The following is a 19,106-nucleotide window of genomic DNA, read 5'->3' on the forward strand; positions in this document are numbered from 1 at the left end:
CCTGCTTTTCAACAGACAGCAAATACATAATAATGACATTGCCTGTGGTGCTATGGATACCAGATTTAAAGGGCCAGAAACCATAGTTAGGACTTTTAAGCTACCTCTTAGGCTGCTGGAAGCAATAGTGGAAGAAGAAAAATGGCTTCCAGAAGAAAAATGGCTTCCAGAAGAAAAATGGCCCGAAATAGGGCCTGGTCCTTCGTGTCATGGCAAGGAAGAAGCCTAGAAGCTGAGGAGACTCTCGCAAAGGGAAGCTGAGGAATCATTGCCTGGACTTACTTCTCCCTCCTCCAAGTCTCGGCCAGTGCATCTCTAGGGCTGGAGCACTAGGGATCCGTCTCCCAGAGTACTGGCAAGGGTGCAGAAGTGTGTAGAGTGGGGCACCTGGGAGACTCTGTAGGTTAAGCGTCCGACTTTGGCTCAGGTCATGACCTCATGGTTCACAAGTTTGAGCCTCTCATTGGCTCTCTGCTGTCAGCACAGAGCCTGCTTCAGATCCTCTGTCCCCTCCTCTCTCTGCCTCTCCCCAGCTTGCTCTCTCTCTCTCTCTCTCTCTCTCTCTCTCTCTCTCTCAAATAAATAAACATTAAAAAAAAAAAGAAGAAGAAGTGTGTAGAGTGGATCTGGAGGAGGAAAACAGAAGGGATCCAGCATTACCTGCAATTTCCTATCTTCCCCCTTTTGGTCATAGGGTTATAACCTAGACTCCAAAAAAAGTTGTGTTTTGTTTTTTGTTTTTTGTTTTTTCCACCAACAAGTGTTGGTTCTGTCTCTGATATAAAGAGAACATACTGAACAGAGCTTTGAATGGATTTTGTCATGATTTCTGATGATAAGACATTGTACTGACCTTTTGGGCTGCAGCAACAGATGAAGTAATAACTTGGAGAAGCAGCCTATAGCTTCCGTGGTCTATTCTTGAGATTTTGCTGACACCTGGCTGCCTATAATTATTGGAACCAGTACCGATTTCACAGTCACTGACTCAAGTGTGCAAAAATGTAATTTTCTCTATTCTTCTATAATTGAGTGTAATTTCTGCCTTAAGCCTCCATTCTGCCTCAAAGCAGAGAAAATTTAATCTAGTCACTCTCAGATAAACTCATTCAAATTCAGTCATTTCTTAGTCAATTCAAGTTTATAATTCAGTCACAATTCAGTTTAAAACTCTCTCTTTTCACCCCTCTGCTTCTCTTCCCTGGAATTGATCTCAGCTCTCAAGAGCTTATCCGAGGAGCCCCCTTCTTGGTCTTCCTCTGTCCTATCCAGTAGATGACATGTGCTCCCTTGAGAGGTGACCTGAGCGATCTATGGGGCACAAGGGGGTTCCCACTAGTTCTCTCTGTTGAAAGGGCAGGCAGCTCCATCCACCCGGGTCTCAGCCTCATCCTGGGCTAGCTGACCCCCTAGCTTTCTTTCTCTGGTAGATTTGTTCCACATGGAAGCCTTCAGGACATTGTAGGTGGTCTGTTTCTGCCAGTCTGACTGTGGGAGCCTGGGGTGGGCAAGTCTCCCATCCTTTTGTACGGAGACATGCCACACCAGCCTTCTCTTCTGGCCCTTCAAGGGCATATGAGGCTCTTCTCCCCAAAGCTTTCTGGCTTGTTATCTCCCAGCCTCAGGCTACGGCCCAGGAAAGGGGCTTGAGAACCTCTTCTCTCAGGAACCACCCCCATGAGGCCTTGAGATCAGAGTGGGCACAGAAGTGCCACACTCACACGGAACCCTGTGGCTTCTCTCTTCCTAACTCAGGAGGTATTCTTTAACTATGGAAAGAATTGGGGGGCAGGTGGCTGTTGTGTCTCCTCCAATCTCCTTGCAGATCTTTTCCATCTAATACCTGAGTGGAGGCTTTGAACTCTGAAGCTGGTGATTCATTGACTTGCTCTCCGGTGCTTCACAAAAGGGCTTCCCCAACGTGGCCGTGAGGAAAGGGGCTAGAGATGCACTGAAGACATCTGATGAGTAAAAGGAGAGACAAAAGCACCTCCATCAACATTCCACATCCCAGTCTGCCACACCACATTCTGCTTTATTTCCATGTCCTATTTTACTTTGGGAGGCACAACTAACCATAATTAGATTAATTTTATTTCATGACTGAAGTTGGCTCAGAAGAAAATTCTCAACCAGACTGTTCTGAAAATTTGGGGGGGGGGGGAGTGGAATAGCTACTTGTTGAAATACATGTTTATGGCCACCCCCACTACCCCATCACTCCCAAGCCCCCAGCTCCCCATTTCTGAGGGCTCATTTGGATATGTAAATTACTGGAGGATGGTGATTAACTTGCCTCTTTACTTAATAATCACATTTTTTATCTTCATATACTTTAAAGCTCATCTTTCACTTTAAAGTTCATAGTGGTCACTTACACATTTTCAAGTCACCCCATTAGTTTGCCATTTTGTGGCCCCAAAGAACTTAGTATCCTGTCAGCCAGTTCACTTCCATTTTAAGAATTCTTTAAAACATTAAAACCAGTCCCAGAAATTCTTGAGAGTCCCTAATTTGCATTATCCATCTTGAAATGTGTCCATCTCAAAGGTGTGCTTGAAATGTGTTAACTGTTTCAGAGCCGAAGCTCGATCTAGCTAAGTCCTATCCCCCCATTTCACAGGAAACCGACACTTAAAAATAATAACTTCCTAAAAGAATAATAATACTGACAAATTCCCAATTACAAATTTGTCCAGGTGTTTCACAAGGTATAAATTTAACCTTTCTAAACATGACAACAAAGATAAAAATTATAAAGAGAAAGACCCAAGAGTTGGTTATGTGAAATGAAAACTTTCGTACTCCAAAAAATATCATAAAACTAAAAGGCAAAAGGAAAACTTAAAAAAAAGTACTGGCAACATGGCAACATATATGACCAATTAAAATACTAATATTCTGAAAATTAACAAAGCAAAGATATACACCCCAGTTTCTACAAATGAGCAAAGAATGTACAAGTAACCCTTGACAGAACATATGCAAGTGGCCAACAGAGCATGTAGTTTTTAAAATACACAAACTCTCCAATAAATTCATGAATGCAAATTGAAAGGAGATGCCACTTTTACTCTTTAAAATCAGCAGGGTTTTTTAAAAGGACAATATCCAATGCTGGCAAGTTTACAATAATATAGATACATATTCACACTCCTGCTTGGAATGTAGACTGGTATATAGTCTTTCTTCCTAGAGAGTAATTTCACAATTTGTACCAAAAGTCTTCAAGATGTTTATATTCAGGGGAAACATAACTCCCCCCTCCCTATGCGTGGCTGCCAATCATACTTCCAAAGAGTATAGTAGAGAAATGGGATAGGGAAACACCTTCACGGTGGAGCAGTCTTACGTACACCGTATCAGCCAGGTGATCAAGGTCAATATCGCCAGTTGTAAATCATGTTGATAGTATGTACTCTTGATATGATGTAATAAAAATGGCACATTACCTCTATGATCTTCCTCTCAAAAATCCATAACACCAATCTAATCATGAGAAAAACGTCAGACAAATCCCAATTGACATCCAACAATTTGACCGGTACTCCTCAAAACTGTCAAGGTCATCAAAAACAAGGCAAGCCTGAGAAACTGTCATAGTCAAGAGGAGCCTGAGAAGTCATGATGACTAAATGTAATGTGTTCTGGATGGAATCCTAAGACAGATAAGTGACATTAAGTAAAAACTAAGGAACTCTGAATAAAGTGTGGGCCTGAGCTAATAATTATGATTGATTCAATAATCGTAATAAATATACTACACTAATGTAAGATGTTGTTACAGGAGAAACTGTGTAAATGGGGAGTATATGGGAACTCTCACCTCAATTCTTCTGGAAACTTAAAACTATTCTAGAAAAATTAAGTCAATTAAATTATTTTAATGTTTACATTCTTTGGCTAAGCAATTCCACATCCAGAATCTATCCTTAGGAAATAATCACAAATGTAATCAAAGATTTGCCTACAAGGATAAGGATATTTCAGGGGCTCCTGGGTGGCTCAGTTGGTTGAGCATCTGACTCTTAATTTCAGCTCAAGTCATGATCCCAGTATTGTGGGATCAATCCCCACGTCGGGCTTCATGCTGAGCGTGGAGCCTGCTTGGGATTCTTTCTCTCTCCTTCTCCGTCTCTCTCTCTCCCTCTACCCCCCTCACCTGCTCTCTCTCTCTCTCTCTCTCTCTCTCTCTCTCTCTCTCTCTCTCTCCATCTCTCTCTCTCAAATAGAAATAACCTAAATATGCAAAGAACTACAGCCTGAGAGTCAGCCAGACCTGAGGTGTAAGTCCCCATCTCATCACTTCCAAGGTGTTTGTCTTTGCTAGGCAGGGGCTTCTCAGACACACCCTGTACACTTGATCACCCTCTTCTCCATCTACAGGGCAGGTGTGTGGTTATGTCTATATGCATCTCTGTGATGGTATTCTCTCTGAGAAACACCTGCATGGAGGAAGAAGAGTTAGCAAATTCAAAATTGTGCTGTGATTTATACCTAGGGACTCTGCTATTTATCTTTCTCTTAAAGTAAGAGGTTATTGACTTGATTATATACAACACAGTTTTTCCCCTTAAGTGCTTTGAAACAGAGTAACGCGGAAAATGTTTATAATGTGTTTTTAGTGAACAAAGATAATATAATGGCATGTACAATACGATTAGCAGCTGTGCAAAGTATATATACAGGTAGAAGAAAAGAGGGGAAGGTAATAAGCAAAAATAAAAATTACAATGCTTGTGAAATGCAAGCATGCTTATGAAATGAGAACATTTTGGCTGAAATCAACACCTCTTACTTTAAAATGTCTCTAAGAATAGAAGTCCGACACTGTCTTCCTCTGGTAGCAACTTTAATCAGAAGTTAATATGAAGTTATTTTATATATTTAATTCCCTGCCCCCAGCCAGCACTCTGGCTAGCTAGCGTCCTAGGAGGTGAACCAGCTGAGGGACAGAGACTCGGAGTCTGGGCAGAGTTCAGAGGTGGTGGAACATGGGATTTCCTGCGGGATCTAGAATTTAGAGGTAGGGGTTATCTGAAAGTCCCCACCCAGGGACAAAATTAAAATCAGTGACCATCCAGCCAAGTCATCAATCCAAAGGAACAGTCAGAGACAGAGAAGGTTTGGAAGGGCAGCCTGGAGGACTTCTTTGGGCCACACAGCAAATCTGAAGTTACCTGTTGTCGACTCCTGCAAGCCTCCTCCTGGGAGCCAGAATCTGAGCATATGACCGAAAAGTCCAACATGAGATGAACGACCAATCCCAAGTGGAGCTTGAAATGCAGATATCTCATCCAAAAAAATGTAGTAGGAATAACACCGGCTTTGGAACCAGAGAGACCAGGGTCCAAATCCCACATCAGCTATATGCTAATTATAGGGATTGAACAAATAATCTAAACTTTTTCAGCCTCTGTTTCCTCATTTGGAAACATAGGTGTGGCTGAAGAGACTCCTTGGCCACCAAAAATTGGGGCTCCCTTTCCATGGTAAAGAGATATCGCTGAAAAGTATAGTTGTTCTGCCAGGGATTGATTACATTGCTTTTCATGTTATGGAACTTTATATAAACAGAACCATGCTGCATACACTCCTTTATGTCTGGCTTCTTTCACTCAGCATAATAATCTTTAAAGTTATATTGTTACATGTTTCAATAGGTTGTTCCTTTTATGGCTGGGAAGGACTCCATTGTACAATTATGCTCGATTTATTTATTTCTCTATTGACAGATTTTTGGATTATTTCCAACTTGAGGTTATTATGAGTAAAGCTAATAGGAATATTCTTGTACTGGTCCCTTTTGAGGACCTATGCATCCAATACTCCTGGGTAAATTCTTAGGAGTGGAATTTATGCGTCATAAAGTGGGTATATGTTTAACTGTGAAACAATTTTCCAGAGTAGGTGGGTCATCTTACATTTCTACTCAAATTACTCAACAGTATTCAAAGTAATTTTTTTTTCATTTAAAGCAAACGCAATTGAAAAGAAAGAAAAACAAAATTAGTCTTAATGAAAAATGAGTGGCAATGAATAAAGAACTTCTTCAATTATTTGGAATAGTCAAGAAAACCATTCTACAAGGTACAGAGCTATCTGACAGCTGACCCTGCAGGCAAATACTTTTATTTTGGTCATTGGTTTGGAAATAATTTTAGCCACTTAGATCAAAGGTTTTCATAAAGATGATTTGACCAGGGCCCCAAATCCCGAGAGGAGAAGAATGAAGAATGTACACGAAGAACCCTTCAGATGAGCTTTCCACTCTGTTAAATGGAAGAAAGAAGAATTTTCCCACATGGCATACTTGTTTACTGAGCCAGCCCAGTGCTGTGACAAATGAAACAACTTCTTGATGCCTAACACAGCTCGCCCCCAGGCACTGAGTCACAGCTTTGTGTTTCCCTTGAGTTCCGCAGCAAACAAACAGATCAGATAACTTTATTAATTACGCACCCTGGGGCCCAGGGCCGTGACAGGCTCAGGCTCCGCCAGCAGCCCCGGTAGTCCGTTTCCAGCCTGCTCGCGGCACAGGAGGTGTTTACACGTGCCTTCTGGTTCCGAAAGCATCCTGACACCCACGGTAGTGTTTTCACTGGCTGTATGGGGCTCTATAAGAAAAAATGAAAACTGTAAAGCCAGAATATCAACTCCAATCTCAGCAACTGTAGGAGATGCTCAATGCCATCTTTTTTTTCTCTATTAGGAAAATACAAAATTGGCCACCAGCAAAATGTCCAGAAATGAGAAATGGTTAAATAAAAGGCCCTCTTCCTATTGCAGATGGTGGGAATTGTGCATTTAAGAGCAGGGAAACGACACAATGAGGCCATGGGAAAATCCTGAGGTGGCAGTGTGCTGAGCAAAGGGCCATTCTGCACACACAGAATGGCCAAAAACCCAGATGTGGGGGCCGGAAGCCTACCAGTAGGCAGTTATTTCCAGATGATTCAGGAAAGGATTGGGACTTGGTCCTGGACAAATTAATGAATTTTCTTATGACTTTTATTTTCATAAGTGGGTAAGATGCCAGGGGAAAAGGAGTAAGGAATCCTTGTTCTTTTCTTTCTTTCTTTCTTTCTTTCTTTCTTTCTTTCTTTCTTTCTTTCTTTCTTTCTTTCTCTTTCTTTCTTTCTTTCTTTTGTTCTTTCTTCTTTTTTCTTTCCTTCTTTCTTTCTTTTGTTCTTTCTTTTTTCTTTCTTTCTTTCTTTTGTTCTTTCTTTCTTCTCTTTCTTTCTTTCTTTTTCATTCTTTTTCTTTCTTTCCTTCCCTCATTTTCTTCCTTCCTTCCTTCTCTTTCTTTCTCTCTTTCTTTCTTTCTTTACCTCTTTCTTTCTCTCTTTCTAATTTACCACTGGCCAGGCGCTGCACCAAGCACTTATAAAGCATTAACTGACTTAATGCCCACAACACCTCCACAAAGTAGGTACCATTATCCCCATTCCAAAGATGAGCTCTGTCTCAAGGAAGTTAATTAAGTTTGGAAGCTTCCCCAGCTGAAAGGAGCAAGATTTAAAGCCAAGCCTCAAGCCTCTCTACTTGCTCTAGACTACTGACGGTTTTAAAAAGTTCAAGAGGAGTTTTAAGATGGGCGGCTGCTACCCTTCACTATGGACAAGAGCTCCATATTAAGACTGCCTAGAAGCTGTGCTTAAAAAGGAAAAGATACTTTTCCCTTATGTTCTACTCCTAATGACCAAATCGCTCCCCACTGCCCAGGGCTGGCTCATTTTCCTATGAGAAAGATTTAGTTAAAAGCCTCTTTCTTTGACAGCATTACCTCCTGGAGCCCCTCTGCTCCATGGGGACCAGCCTTGAGCTCTATATGGCAGTGCGTTTCTCTGCTTTCCCCTCCAAATCGGGGAAGCCTTCTTCCCTGCTATCAGACTCACTTTTCCAGTGTAAAGGAAAGCCACCTTGCCTTCTTTATTCACTGTCTTATTTAGAGAAGTTCTCTAGCACTAGAGCCGTGGTATTTTTGTAAGCCACACGAACAACAATGTATTGCCTCAATTACTGTCTATTGTGTGTTTTGGGGTCTCCTTGATAATAGCAGGCTGGATGGAGCACACTCCGCTGCCTTGCCCTTATTAAACTGTGAAGGTCACTTCTCTGCCAGGATCTGTAGCTGGCGAGCCCTCCCTTCTCTTCCACAAATGTGTCTCTTCCAGAGCTTTTTGCAATTATGGCTCATTTCTCTAGGTTTCATATGGCAGGCGTCTGAACAGAATTAAAAGCATAAGCACGTGCAAAAATAATCCGCTTCCCAAGATAGCAAATGCTGAGAAGTTCTATATTAGAACACGCTGGGAGTGCTGACTGGCTAGGGCATGATTAACCTAATAGGCTTAAAGTTCCACTTGCCATGCACATCTGTCAGGACCGGGGCTGAAGCAGGCCCATAATCCCTGAGACTGGGGTCCTTCAGAATTGCCCTGTTGCTCACTAACAGCAGAGGGTTCAAGATTAGAACAACAAGACAACAGGCACCACCACCTCTTCATGGTGGGGCCAAGGGACTAAAGAAAACTGATTCCAAGGACCCGGCACCATGGACTTCAGAGGATTCTGGCCTGGAAATTGCCCGGACAGATTAGTAAGGCTCGCTTTTGTTCCTCCTATTTCAAATTTGATTCTCTGCAAACTGTGAAGAGTGTTGGGGGGGCAGGGAGATGACTACAAGCTGAAATCATGGGGTGCACACCTTCCCACAATGACCTTGTTAATAGCGTCGCTAAGAGTGGCATCCAGTTTTTTAAAAAGCCCAAAGCAATTTTGCCGGGACGTCAGGGGGGCAGTGAAAGATGCTCTACCCCTTCGCTGCTTCCCACCTCCACCTGCTATGACTCTGGGGGAGGCTTGTCCCAGGGACAGAGGCTGGCACAGGAGCAGCCAAGTTCCCAGACCCAAAGCTCGGCTGAAGGTCTTTGTCAGCTCCCAAGAGATCCCACTGCAGGCAAAGGGAAAGATATGGAAGGACTGCCCCCCAAAGCCAAAACCTCCCAATCCCACCTGGGCAAATCACAAAGCCGCACGGCTAAGGACATTCCGTCCAAGACACAGAGCTCCCACGGGTCACCAGGGGCAGCCTCCTCTGGGGAAGCCAGTGAAGAAAGTAACACCCAGGAAAGGATGCTGAGATGCCACACATGTGGCCAACAGGGCCATTGCTGCCAAAACAGCATTCCTGCTCACGAGCCTCAGGGCAAAGTGGACTTCCCCGAGCCCCTGGTGAAAGCGCACCAGCATGCCTATACCTACCTCCACTCCAGCCTCTCCAAATATGAAGCAATTCTGTGCATCACCCATCAGGCCACCCAGACCCAAGAGCTGCTCCAGCCCATGGTCAGCTTCCTGCTGCTGTGCTTTGATGAGGTCAACCGGCTCTTGGGGGAGATCTCCAAGGATGGAGAAGTGCTCCTCCAAGAAGTTAGGGAGGATCTGGCGTGGCCATTGAGGAAAGGAGAGCCCCAGGAGCAGCCGGACCTCCTACCACAGCTTCTGCAGCACACAGTCAGCAAGCTGCTGGTGCTCAGGGGCATGGTGGCCTCACTCACCGGCAGCTTCCTGGAGAGCTCCAGCAGTTACCTCCATGCCACCGCGAGCCACGTGGGAAAGAAGCTGAGCACAAAGAGGGGTGTGGATGAATGTCTCCTGCGGGCTCTGGGGCAACTGGAGAGCTTGGTGAGTGGCCACAGCGACCCTGGGACGCAGGGTCTGCCCTTGTGCTCCGAGGACAGTGGCATCGGTGCTGACAATGAGTCTGTGCAGCTGGCCGACAAGCTGGGCAAGCAAGCCAGCTGGGACTCAGTGCCGGAGCCCGCGGAATGGAAACCAGCGTTTCCAGCCACAGCGGAAGCCAGGCTCTCGGGACACACCTGGCAGCAAAGTCCTTTCCAGATGGGTTCAGACCGACCCCAGGACTGCCCGCTCTCGAGACCTCCTACGGCGAAGGTTCAGCCAGAGGCACAGGGTGGGGCCGGTGGCCCATGCCCCTCCAGCACGGGCCCAAGAAACACTACCTCCAGCCCCCTGGGGATGGCCAAAAGCACTTGGCGTGACTCCCTTGGGATTGGGATCTCCAGGGAAGCACGTTTTTCTAAAGGCCCCAGGTTGATGGGCACGTCTTCCCTCAGTGAAGGTGAGGACAGCAGCCCAGAGGAGGAGGAAGACCAAGCGAGCAGCATGAGTCCCTGTGCATGGCGGGAAAGTTCTTCCCAACCACGGCCACGGTCTTCCCCTGGTAGCCCGGAAAGCCTGTTTCAGCCACACCCCAGGAGGCTTAGGAGCCCCCAAGCCCAGGAAATGATTCTGAAGATGAAGGAAGCAATCAGCGAAAGGATCAAGTTTGTCCCTGTGCCCTCGGGGCCCCAGGACTGGCCTGAGGAGGAGGACAGGAGGACGGCGGTCCCACCAAGACCCAGCACAGCCAGTGGCAGCAGGAGGGCCCCTGTGAGGCAGAGGAGGTCCCAGTCAGAGGGCTGTCTGAAGAGCCAGGCCGAGGACCCCACCCTCCAGGAGCTGCGGAGGGTCCAGAGAGACCTCAGCCAGAGGCTGGAGGCATTTTACGCCCTGGGCGCACGACAGCAGGGGCAGAGCGCGGGGCAGGTCCCGCAGCCCAGAGCAGCGGCTCTGAGGCCCGACAACTGCAGGGTCACCCCCAGCAACACCATCAGCAAGCTGAAGGCCTCTCTCACCAAGAACTTCAGCATTTTGCCAAGTCAGGACAAAAGCATCTTGCAGAAATGCGGTCCCCGCCCTGAGAGTGAACAGCCCTGGTGGCGGAGAGCTGAGGGGCTTCCGGTGGCCATTGCGTCGGGTGAGAGGGCCAGTGAGGCTCCAGGAGCCATGGACTGGAATGTCAGGGGCTGCCCCACCAGAACATCGGTCAAGAAACTCATTGAAACTTTCAGTCCCACTAAGAGTCTGAGAACACTGGGGGATTCCAAGGACTCTGGGCCAAACCCCTGCCTCAGGAAATGGGGGGTCCCCATCATGCCTCCCAGATTTCCCATTTACAGGGGGCTTGCCCCTTTGTATCCAAAGCCACAAATTTCTCCAGCAGCAAGCAGAGACCCCCTCCAGGTGGGGCCAGACTGGAGGCCCCCACCTCCTATTTTTCCCCCTGTGCTCACAGCAGAAGCATCCAAGAGTGAGGATCTCAATTTCAACTGTGAAACAGAGGAGGACCCAGAGCATCTCCCTCCACCGCCTCTGGAAGTCCTGATGGACAAATCCTTCACCTCTCTGGAGCCCCCAGAAAGCAGCAAGCCAGCAGGGAGCTCCTCCAAGGAGACCCATGTGCCAGGGCCGGGAGGGGCTGACCCTGCCCGGAGAACGTGGGCTTCCCCAAAGCTAAGAGCCTCCATGAGCCCCACTGACCTGCTACCCAGCAGGAGCACGACTGCCCCCACCAGGCCCCACAGCACAGGACCAGGGGGCAGCAAGAGCGGCTACGGCACCAAAAAGCTCACCTGGGACCTTAACCACCTGCCAGCAACCAGCAGAAACCCAGAGGTGGAGGGCAGCGGGGCTCCGAGTCAGGCACCTGCAGACAAGGCTGCCAGCCTGTCCAAGCATCCCCAGAAGGCCATCCCCTGGCACCACTCCAGCCACACATCTGGGCACAACAGGACCTTGGGACCCAGCCTGGCCAGGCCAACACGGGGGCCACATTCTCCTGAGGCCCCAAGACCGAGCCAGGAGAGAAGCACCCTGCTGGTCAGGAAGGCCTCTCCCTCAAGGGGATACTGGACACCCCAAGCAGTCAGGAGGCAGCCCTCCTCTCACAGACCTGCCCGGCCAAGTGCTCCTTCTGTGCATGGCTCCTCCAGCCCACCTGTCAGCCCTCCGGTGAGCCCCAAGGTGCTAAGCCCCCCAACAACGAAGAAAGGAGCTTCCCCAGCAACACGGCAGCACAAGCCGCCCAGCCCTCCCCCCGCGAGCCCACCCACACGTCACAAGGCCTCCAGCCCCCCCACCCAGCACACAGAAGCAAGTTCCCCTTCCTCTGGCGCCTCCCCATCCCCCCCAGTGTCCCCTACTGAGGGACAGGAAACAAGAGGTTCTGAGAACAATCAGGCAGCCACAGCCAAAGTGTCTGGGAACACGTGTTCCATATTCTGTCCAGCCACCTCCTCTCTGTTTGAAGCTGCGCTGCCACCTTCGACCGCCCACCCGCTCACCCCACCATCGCTGCCACCTGAAGCCAGGGGCCCTCGTGGGACCCCCGCAGGATGCTGGAGGAGCAGCTCAGGGCCACGGCCGAGGGCGGGCTCACAGCGGGGCATGGCCCTGTGTGCCCTCAACCCTCAGCCTTTCGTCAGGAGGACAGCTTCTGACCGCCGGCCAGGTCTCCGCCTCCCGCTGCCCGTCCCCGGTGCCACCAGCAACGCTTGTGAATCCCCACTCAGCAGGAGCAGGTAAGGAAGGTCGTGGGCCCCGGCCCTGTGGTAATCAGAGTAGAGCCTTGGGTCCTTGGGATCATCTGAGTCAGTAGTTTTCCCACTGTGCTCCAAGGGAAGAGGCAGTTGGAAAAAGGGTCTGGGGGATATCCAGCCTCCTGCCACCCACCCCTTCCTCGAGCAGCTGTGCCTTCATCTGTCACTCATTTCAAGTTCCCAAGAAAGATTTTAATTGAAAGAAGTTCTGCTGTGTGAAAAATACAGTTTAGGGGTGTCTGGGTGGCTCAGTTGGTTAAGCATCCGACTTCGGTTCAGGTCATGATCTCACGGTTCATGGGTTTGGGCCCCGCATCCAGTTCAGAGCCTGGCGTCTGCCTCAGATATTCTCTCTCTCTCTCTCTCTCTTTCTCTAACCCTCCTCTGCTCATGCTCTGTCTCTGTCTCAAAAATAAATAATAAACATTAAAAAACATTTAACAAAAAAAAAATTTTAATAATCACATTAATCCAAGCACACACACACCCCCTTTATTTTGCACTTAGGGAAACGTAGATGAAGTGACTTCCTATGCCCCTACACCCTCCATTGAAACACTGTCACCCTGTCTGGAACCAGCGTCCTCATTACTGTAGTTTCTAGTTTACTAAAGTAGACCAATATCTATGTGGGAGGCCCTCAAACTTCCTTGTCCTGGGACCCCTTTAAACTCTCAAGAATTAGAGAGACCCCAAAAGAACCTTCATGTAGGTGGGCCATATCTATCACTTTTTACTGTATTATAAATTAAAATTGAGAAATGTTTAAAATGTTTATGAATCCATTTTTAAATGACCCCATTATATGTTAACATAAAAAGTAGGTACATTTTCTACAAAAAAAAAAAATGTTTTTGAGCAAAAAGGGTGGCCTTGTCTTATATTTTTGCAAATCCCTTCATGTCTGGCCTCACGGAAAGATGGTGGAATTCTCAAATCTGCTTCTGCAGTCCATCTGGTGTGATACGACACGTCACGTAGACTGGAAAACTCCACTCTACATTCACGGAAGAATGAGCGGAAAAGGCAAATAACATCTTGATATTATTATGAAAATAGTTTTGACCTCAGAGATTCCCCCCCTCAAAACTGTCTCAGAGACACCCAGGGGACATGCCTTGAGATGGCTCGTCCTGGATGTGTGCGATAGAAATGTTTGGCTTCCCCACGCCCCCAAAAGCCTGCCTCCACTTCTCCTCTGTTCTAGCCTCACCTCTACCTCCCCGTTCAGAGGTGTGTGGGGCAAGAGCAAGACTCTTCATGGGCGCTGAGTACCAGAACCGGGTGGAAGGACTGCCATCTCTACCCTCAGCAGACTGAGTTCACGTGTGCTTTTCCGGTGAGGGCAGCTGGCTTGCATGTCATTGGCCTGGCCATGTGGGCAGGCCTGGGCACGAGGCTGCGACGGGCCAGGAGTCACACTGCACCACTACCTGCACACAGAGGGAAAGGCACATATGCCCAAGTGGACGGAGTGCATGGGGCCATGCATCTTCTCCAGAATGTGGCACGGGAAGGAATCTGTCTATCTGACACCTATTAGAGAAGAACTCTTGTCAATGTGTCTTGATATCAGATCGGACGAAGCTCAACCAGCACGGTCCTTTCTATCTCCAAAACGCCCACCACTGCGTCAATCAGCAGTGTATTTCTGCCAGAGTGATGCGCGTTACAGACTTCACAATCTGTTGAGGCATGAATGGTAATTTTTTACAAAGTCCTCGGCAGTCAATTTTAAATAACGATGTTATCTAGGGAAAGTTGTGCATTATTATAGTTATATAAACTTCCCCAGCCACTTGAAAGAAATGAAATATTGATTATTTTTGCAAGAATCTTAATGTAATACTGCTCTTTTCTTAAATCTAAAATGAGCTTCCTACAGCACGGTGCTTTTCATCTAAGAACCTCTATAAATGTTAATGCATCACTCCTCACTCTAGCCACTTATTCAGATATTACATTTCTAAAACTGTGCCCTTCAGGAGAAGAGCTTGAGAGAACAGGGACAATAAAATGGCATTAATTAAAAACACTAACATTTTAAAACAGCAGGAGCAATACTAAAGTAACATAAAATTGTTCAAGAAGAAAATAATGCCCTTCTCTCAGGCTTCTCCTCGGAATAGGGCAGGCTAAAAGGTTGTTTTATGTCCTGAATCTCAATACTTGGGGAGATGGGGTGGTGGGGGCGGAGAGAAGGGCTTGCAGCTTGAAAGAAAGGAGGATCCGTGAACAGGCGCCTTCCCAAGGTCGCGTGGAAGGTCACAATAATGGCTCACACTCCTTCCCCTGCCTCCTGCTAAGACCACACCTCTCAGCCCCTCCAAACTGTGAGCCTATGAGCACGTGGTGGATGTGATGGGAAAATGCTCATTCCCCAGTCCCTCCACACCTCCGTCCCTGTCAAGTTGGCATCTGGGAGGAGAAGTACTCCAGCTATAAAAGCACTGAGTGGTTTCACCCTCTGCAGCTGCCTTTGTTCCTGCCCTCCTGCCTATGGGAAACCATACCGAGGAACTAGGCATAATTTCCCAAGATCGCGCAACTAGCCAACAAGCCAGCCCCAGAGAGCCTGAAAGACTCAGGACGGGCTGTTTCCGCAAGCAGGGACTGGCAGGGATGAACCACACCCCACACATCTTGCAGCAGAGGCAGGCGTGCAGGATAAACTGGCCTGCATCCGGCATTGATCTGCTTCTCAGTCATCCAGGCCGGGCACAAGCCCCTCTTATAGAAAAAATGATGATGTTTATCCTCCCAATCTTGGGACCCAGGGGGATGGGAACAGTCCTTGGAGGCTTACCCAGGAAGCTCCGTTACTGAGCTCCAACTGTTATTTATGTTTTGAATCCCCTGGTGGGGGTGCCGTCTCTAGGTCTTAGCCTGCTGGGGCATTGTGAGCGTTCAAGAAGGGTCCAGGCTTTCTCCCCTAAATGCAGTGCTTTTCGTCTCTGCTTGGACTGGACCACCCCCGGCAGGGGCTCTCTGCAACTTAAACCCCCCCGACCCTATTTCCTGGATCAGGCTACCTACCAACTGACCAGCAGGGCAGTGGCTGGGCAGCCTGCCTCCCCAGCTGTCCTGGGACCAGGTAGAACCACAGCTATGTTGTGGCAACCAGGAAAATCTGCCTCCTAGCCTGAGCCTCACACAGATGTGGAACCTGGTTGGGGTTGGGGAAGACGCACTTCTAGGACAAAGTCATTTGTCACCTCCACCGACACTACCCGCCACAGCCTATCTCCGGGAAAGCCCCTCCCATTCCTGCCAGCTACCCCATCGGGGAGCAGCACAGGGTCATGGATGAAGTGCATCCTACATCTGGCTTCCCCTGCTCCAGAAGAGGCACCGGGAGAAGTCAGTAAGATGGGAGCTGGTCCTGCACACAAAATCACACTTGGTCAGGCAGGGACCGGTCATCGGGCCAGAGGCCAACCTGGATGCGGTTGGCTCTGCAGAACACAGTGAGACTCTCACTGCCGAAAAATCACATTGGTGCCAATCTTGGTGCCCACTCCACCCCACCCCACATTCCTGCCACCTTGATCCCATTAGGATCCAAACTCAGACTTGCCCTCCACTGGTTTGACATCTCATGTAAGCCTAAACACATAGAGCTAAACATGCTGTGTAATGAAGCTCCCGGAAGAGTCAAGACCCTGCTGTCACGGGCAGAGAGAAAGACCTTCTGGTCTGTGCATGTGAGGAGCTGGGTCCAGTCCTGAACCTGAGGTGACTGATTGAGGGACTTTGGCCCTCAGGTGCCTACCTGTCATATGACAGGGTGGTCCCTAGTATCCCTTCCAGGTAAGACTTCTCGTTCATGCTACAAAGTGGCAGCACCAGAATGACAGCTGGCCATTTATTGAGCACTTATCATGTGCTGGTTAATATGCTACGACTATATCACACTTTATCCAATACTGATACCTTTGAGTGCCCTATGAGATGGGTACTGTTATTATCTCCATTTTACAAAGAAGAGAACTGAGAATCAGAGAGATTAATATGCTACAGGGCACACTGCTAGTAAGTGCAGGAATTGAACCCAAACAGCCAGACTCCAACCTCCAAGCAGTAACTACGAGGTTAGCCCGCCAGCACACAGCCAGTGCAACTTTCCGAGCCAGTCCCCTTTCTTTAAAAAAAAATTTTGTTTAATGTTTATTTATTTTTGAGAGAGAGAGACAGACAGACTGTGAGCAGAGGAGAGGCAGAGAGAGAGGGAGGCACAGAATCCAAAGCAGACTCCAGGCTCTGAGCTGTCAGCACAGAGCTGGACGCGGGGCTTAAACTCACGAACCGTGAGATCATGACCTGAGCTGAAGTCAGACGCTTAACCGACTGAGCCTCCCAGGTGCCCCTGAGCCAGTCCCCTTTCCAACCCAAGCTTGCTCCATGCTGGTGATCATTCTCCATTCTGCACTCCCAGTGCACACTGGCTGTCCCTCTCCACCCAGACCCCCTGTCACTGTGTCATTCAGTGGCTGGAAAGCTCTATTCTAGCCAGATGCCAGGCCTGGGCCAAGCACTTTCCATTTTACTCCATTCAGGAAAAGGGTGGCAGCTGAGTGAAGCAGGGTGTGGTGAGTTCTTTGGTTGTTTTGGGGTTTTTTTTAGTTTTTTTTTTTTTTTGCTGTTATTGTTGGCGTTGTTTTCAATTCAACGAGCTAAGCCTAACCCTTTATTAAACAAGAAGTGCTTTAAAAACAAAAACAAAATAAAGGCCCAGCTCCCAGAGTTCCCGAGGGAGCTGCTTTGTTCAGAGCAGCAGGATCCTGGGCATCAGAAGAACAGGACTCAACCTGTCAGCACAGACACCAGGGGCTGGGTTCCCACGGTGCCCTACCACAGCAGGTGCACACAGGACAGCACCAGCCAGGCAAACCTGATGCAGGAGGGCAGAGGTCTGACAACAAGGGGCCACAGGCCTGTGGGAGAGAGGCAGAAGGACAGAGAGAGGCAGAATAGGGATTGAGGCGGGGGCGGGGGGGGGCAGGTTGCAGAAGGAACAACAGAGGAGTTCTTGATCTACATTTGTCCTTTTTCCCAGCAGCAGCAGTGAGGAGAGCCCCAAAAAGGACACTGAGCCATGGAGCAGCCCCTGTGCCCCGGAACTAAAGGGTTCTGGCTTGGATGCATCTCCCCCAGAGCTCTGCGTGTTGGGCCACGGGCTGCAGCGGGAGGCCAGAGCCAGCCGCGCCCAGGACAAGCCTCAAGAGAAGGAAGTAGCCTGACAAGCCAACCAACAGGGTCACACTGATGCCAGTCATCCCAGAAGATGGGTGACAGCCAAGCAGCAGACTGCCCCATAGATGGTGGACCAACCAAACTCCTATTGAGGTGTCCTAGAAAGATCTGGAAAGTACACTGCCCAGAGAGTCTGCTAAATTCTAAACATTCGCCACTTTCAGTCCCAGATTCTGGTTTGCCTTGGGGCTCAAAAGTTAACTATAACTTTAGACCCCCACAAAGACACTCTTCAATCCTTCAAGTAGTGCCTTAACTCGGGGGGGGGGGGGGGAATGTATTTATCGCACGCTCGATGGGCCGGGGGTCTTACCTGGGTTAGTTTCATGGAATCAATTAATCCTCACAACAAAGAAGGAAGCAGATAGCATCCTCCCTATTTGCAGATAAAGAAAACCAAAGCGCCCCTACAGCCCCACCCCAACAGTGTCTTGCCTGAGGTCACACAGCTAGGAAGAGAATACAGCAAAAATCAAAGAGGTGTGCCTGGCACCAGAATCTCTTTGCTTTTCGTTCCATTTCATTGCCCATGACTATTCCATTACTCCATCTGCCCAAAGCATGTCTAGTTGTACAAAGGGTTGGAAAGTTTGGGTGTTTGTTTGTTTTTTTAAAGATTAAACAGTGGCACAGCATTCGAGTCACCACTGAGGGCTTTGTTTGGAAACCGATTGCTTCAGAGATAGGAAGACCAAGGTGGAATTAAGACACACACCCTTCTCTCCTCCCTCCCAAGCACAGACCCAAAGCCCTCAACACAAAGCTCCCAGCCCACTTGAGCTGAGCAGCTCAGATTGTGTCTCAGAGACGTGTCTCACATGCTCTGCCCTACGCATCCACATGCCTCTCAAGCTGGGTGGGTACAACCAAGCCTTGCAAACACACAGCCTGTTCTCTGTGCCCCAAAGGGGCTGGGGTTCCAGAGGGTACACACACGCACGCTTGCGCACGCACGCCAGTCTCCCCCAGGGGCTTCTTGGCCAACATTATTCATCTGCAAATCATCTGCACAACTTCTGCTGGATCTGAGATGGAAACGAAGAATGACTGGTTGTGCCAAAACCCTGCCTCTGCCCATGCACTAGATATCTGCTGCAGATCTGGAATTTTTCCATCGGTGGCTGTAGAGGGCTTTCTATTTAGAAAAGAATTTGCCATAATTGGGTGATTCAGTGCAGGCTCAGTGGGTTGTCTAAAGACAAGAATTCTCGCCCACGGGGTACAGCTAAGGGGCAATCCTCCAGATCCGCTGCAAAGCCGATTTTTTAAGTTTGGGAAAATTATAGACTTCAAGTCCTTTCTTGTTGAAATAGATCATGACTCAAGAACGTGTTAAACTGGGCCCTGGGGCTACAGCTACCTCCCCCAGGGACAGGCCGTAACTCCAAGTAAACGAATTCATCTTGA

The 19,106-nt window shown here is 48.4% G+C and overlaps 1 protein-coding gene across 2 annotated transcripts; it reads left to right on the top strand.

The window, feature by feature from the left end:
- The first annotated feature begins 8,379 nt into the window (after positions 1 to 8,379).
- PCARE (photoreceptor cilium actin regulator) lies at positions 8,380 to 19,106 on the top strand. 2 transcript variants are annotated; one of them, XM_019827723.3, is made up of 2 exons: positions 8,380 to 12,428; positions 17,503 to 19,106. In XM_019827723.3, the coding sequence occupies exons 1-2, from the start codon at positions 8,698 to 8,700 to the stop codon at positions 17,684 to 17,686; spliced, it is 3,915 nt and encodes a 1,304-aa protein (XP_019683282.3). In that variant the 5' UTR covers positions 8,380 to 8,697; the 3' UTR covers positions 17,687 to 19,106. The 2 variants fall into 2 exon arrangements, with proteins under 2 accessions (XP_019683282.3, XP_003984489.4); XM_003984440.5 differs by having other exon boundaries at positions 17,506 to 19,106.

The sequence above is a fragment of the Felis catus genome, chromosome A3, assembly GCF_018350175.1.
Source record: "Felis catus isolate Fca126 chromosome A3, F.catus_Fca126_mat1.0, whole genome shotgun sequence".
Classification (NCBI taxonomy): domain Eukaryota; kingdom Metazoa; phylum Chordata; class Mammalia; order Carnivora; family Felidae; genus Felis; species Felis catus.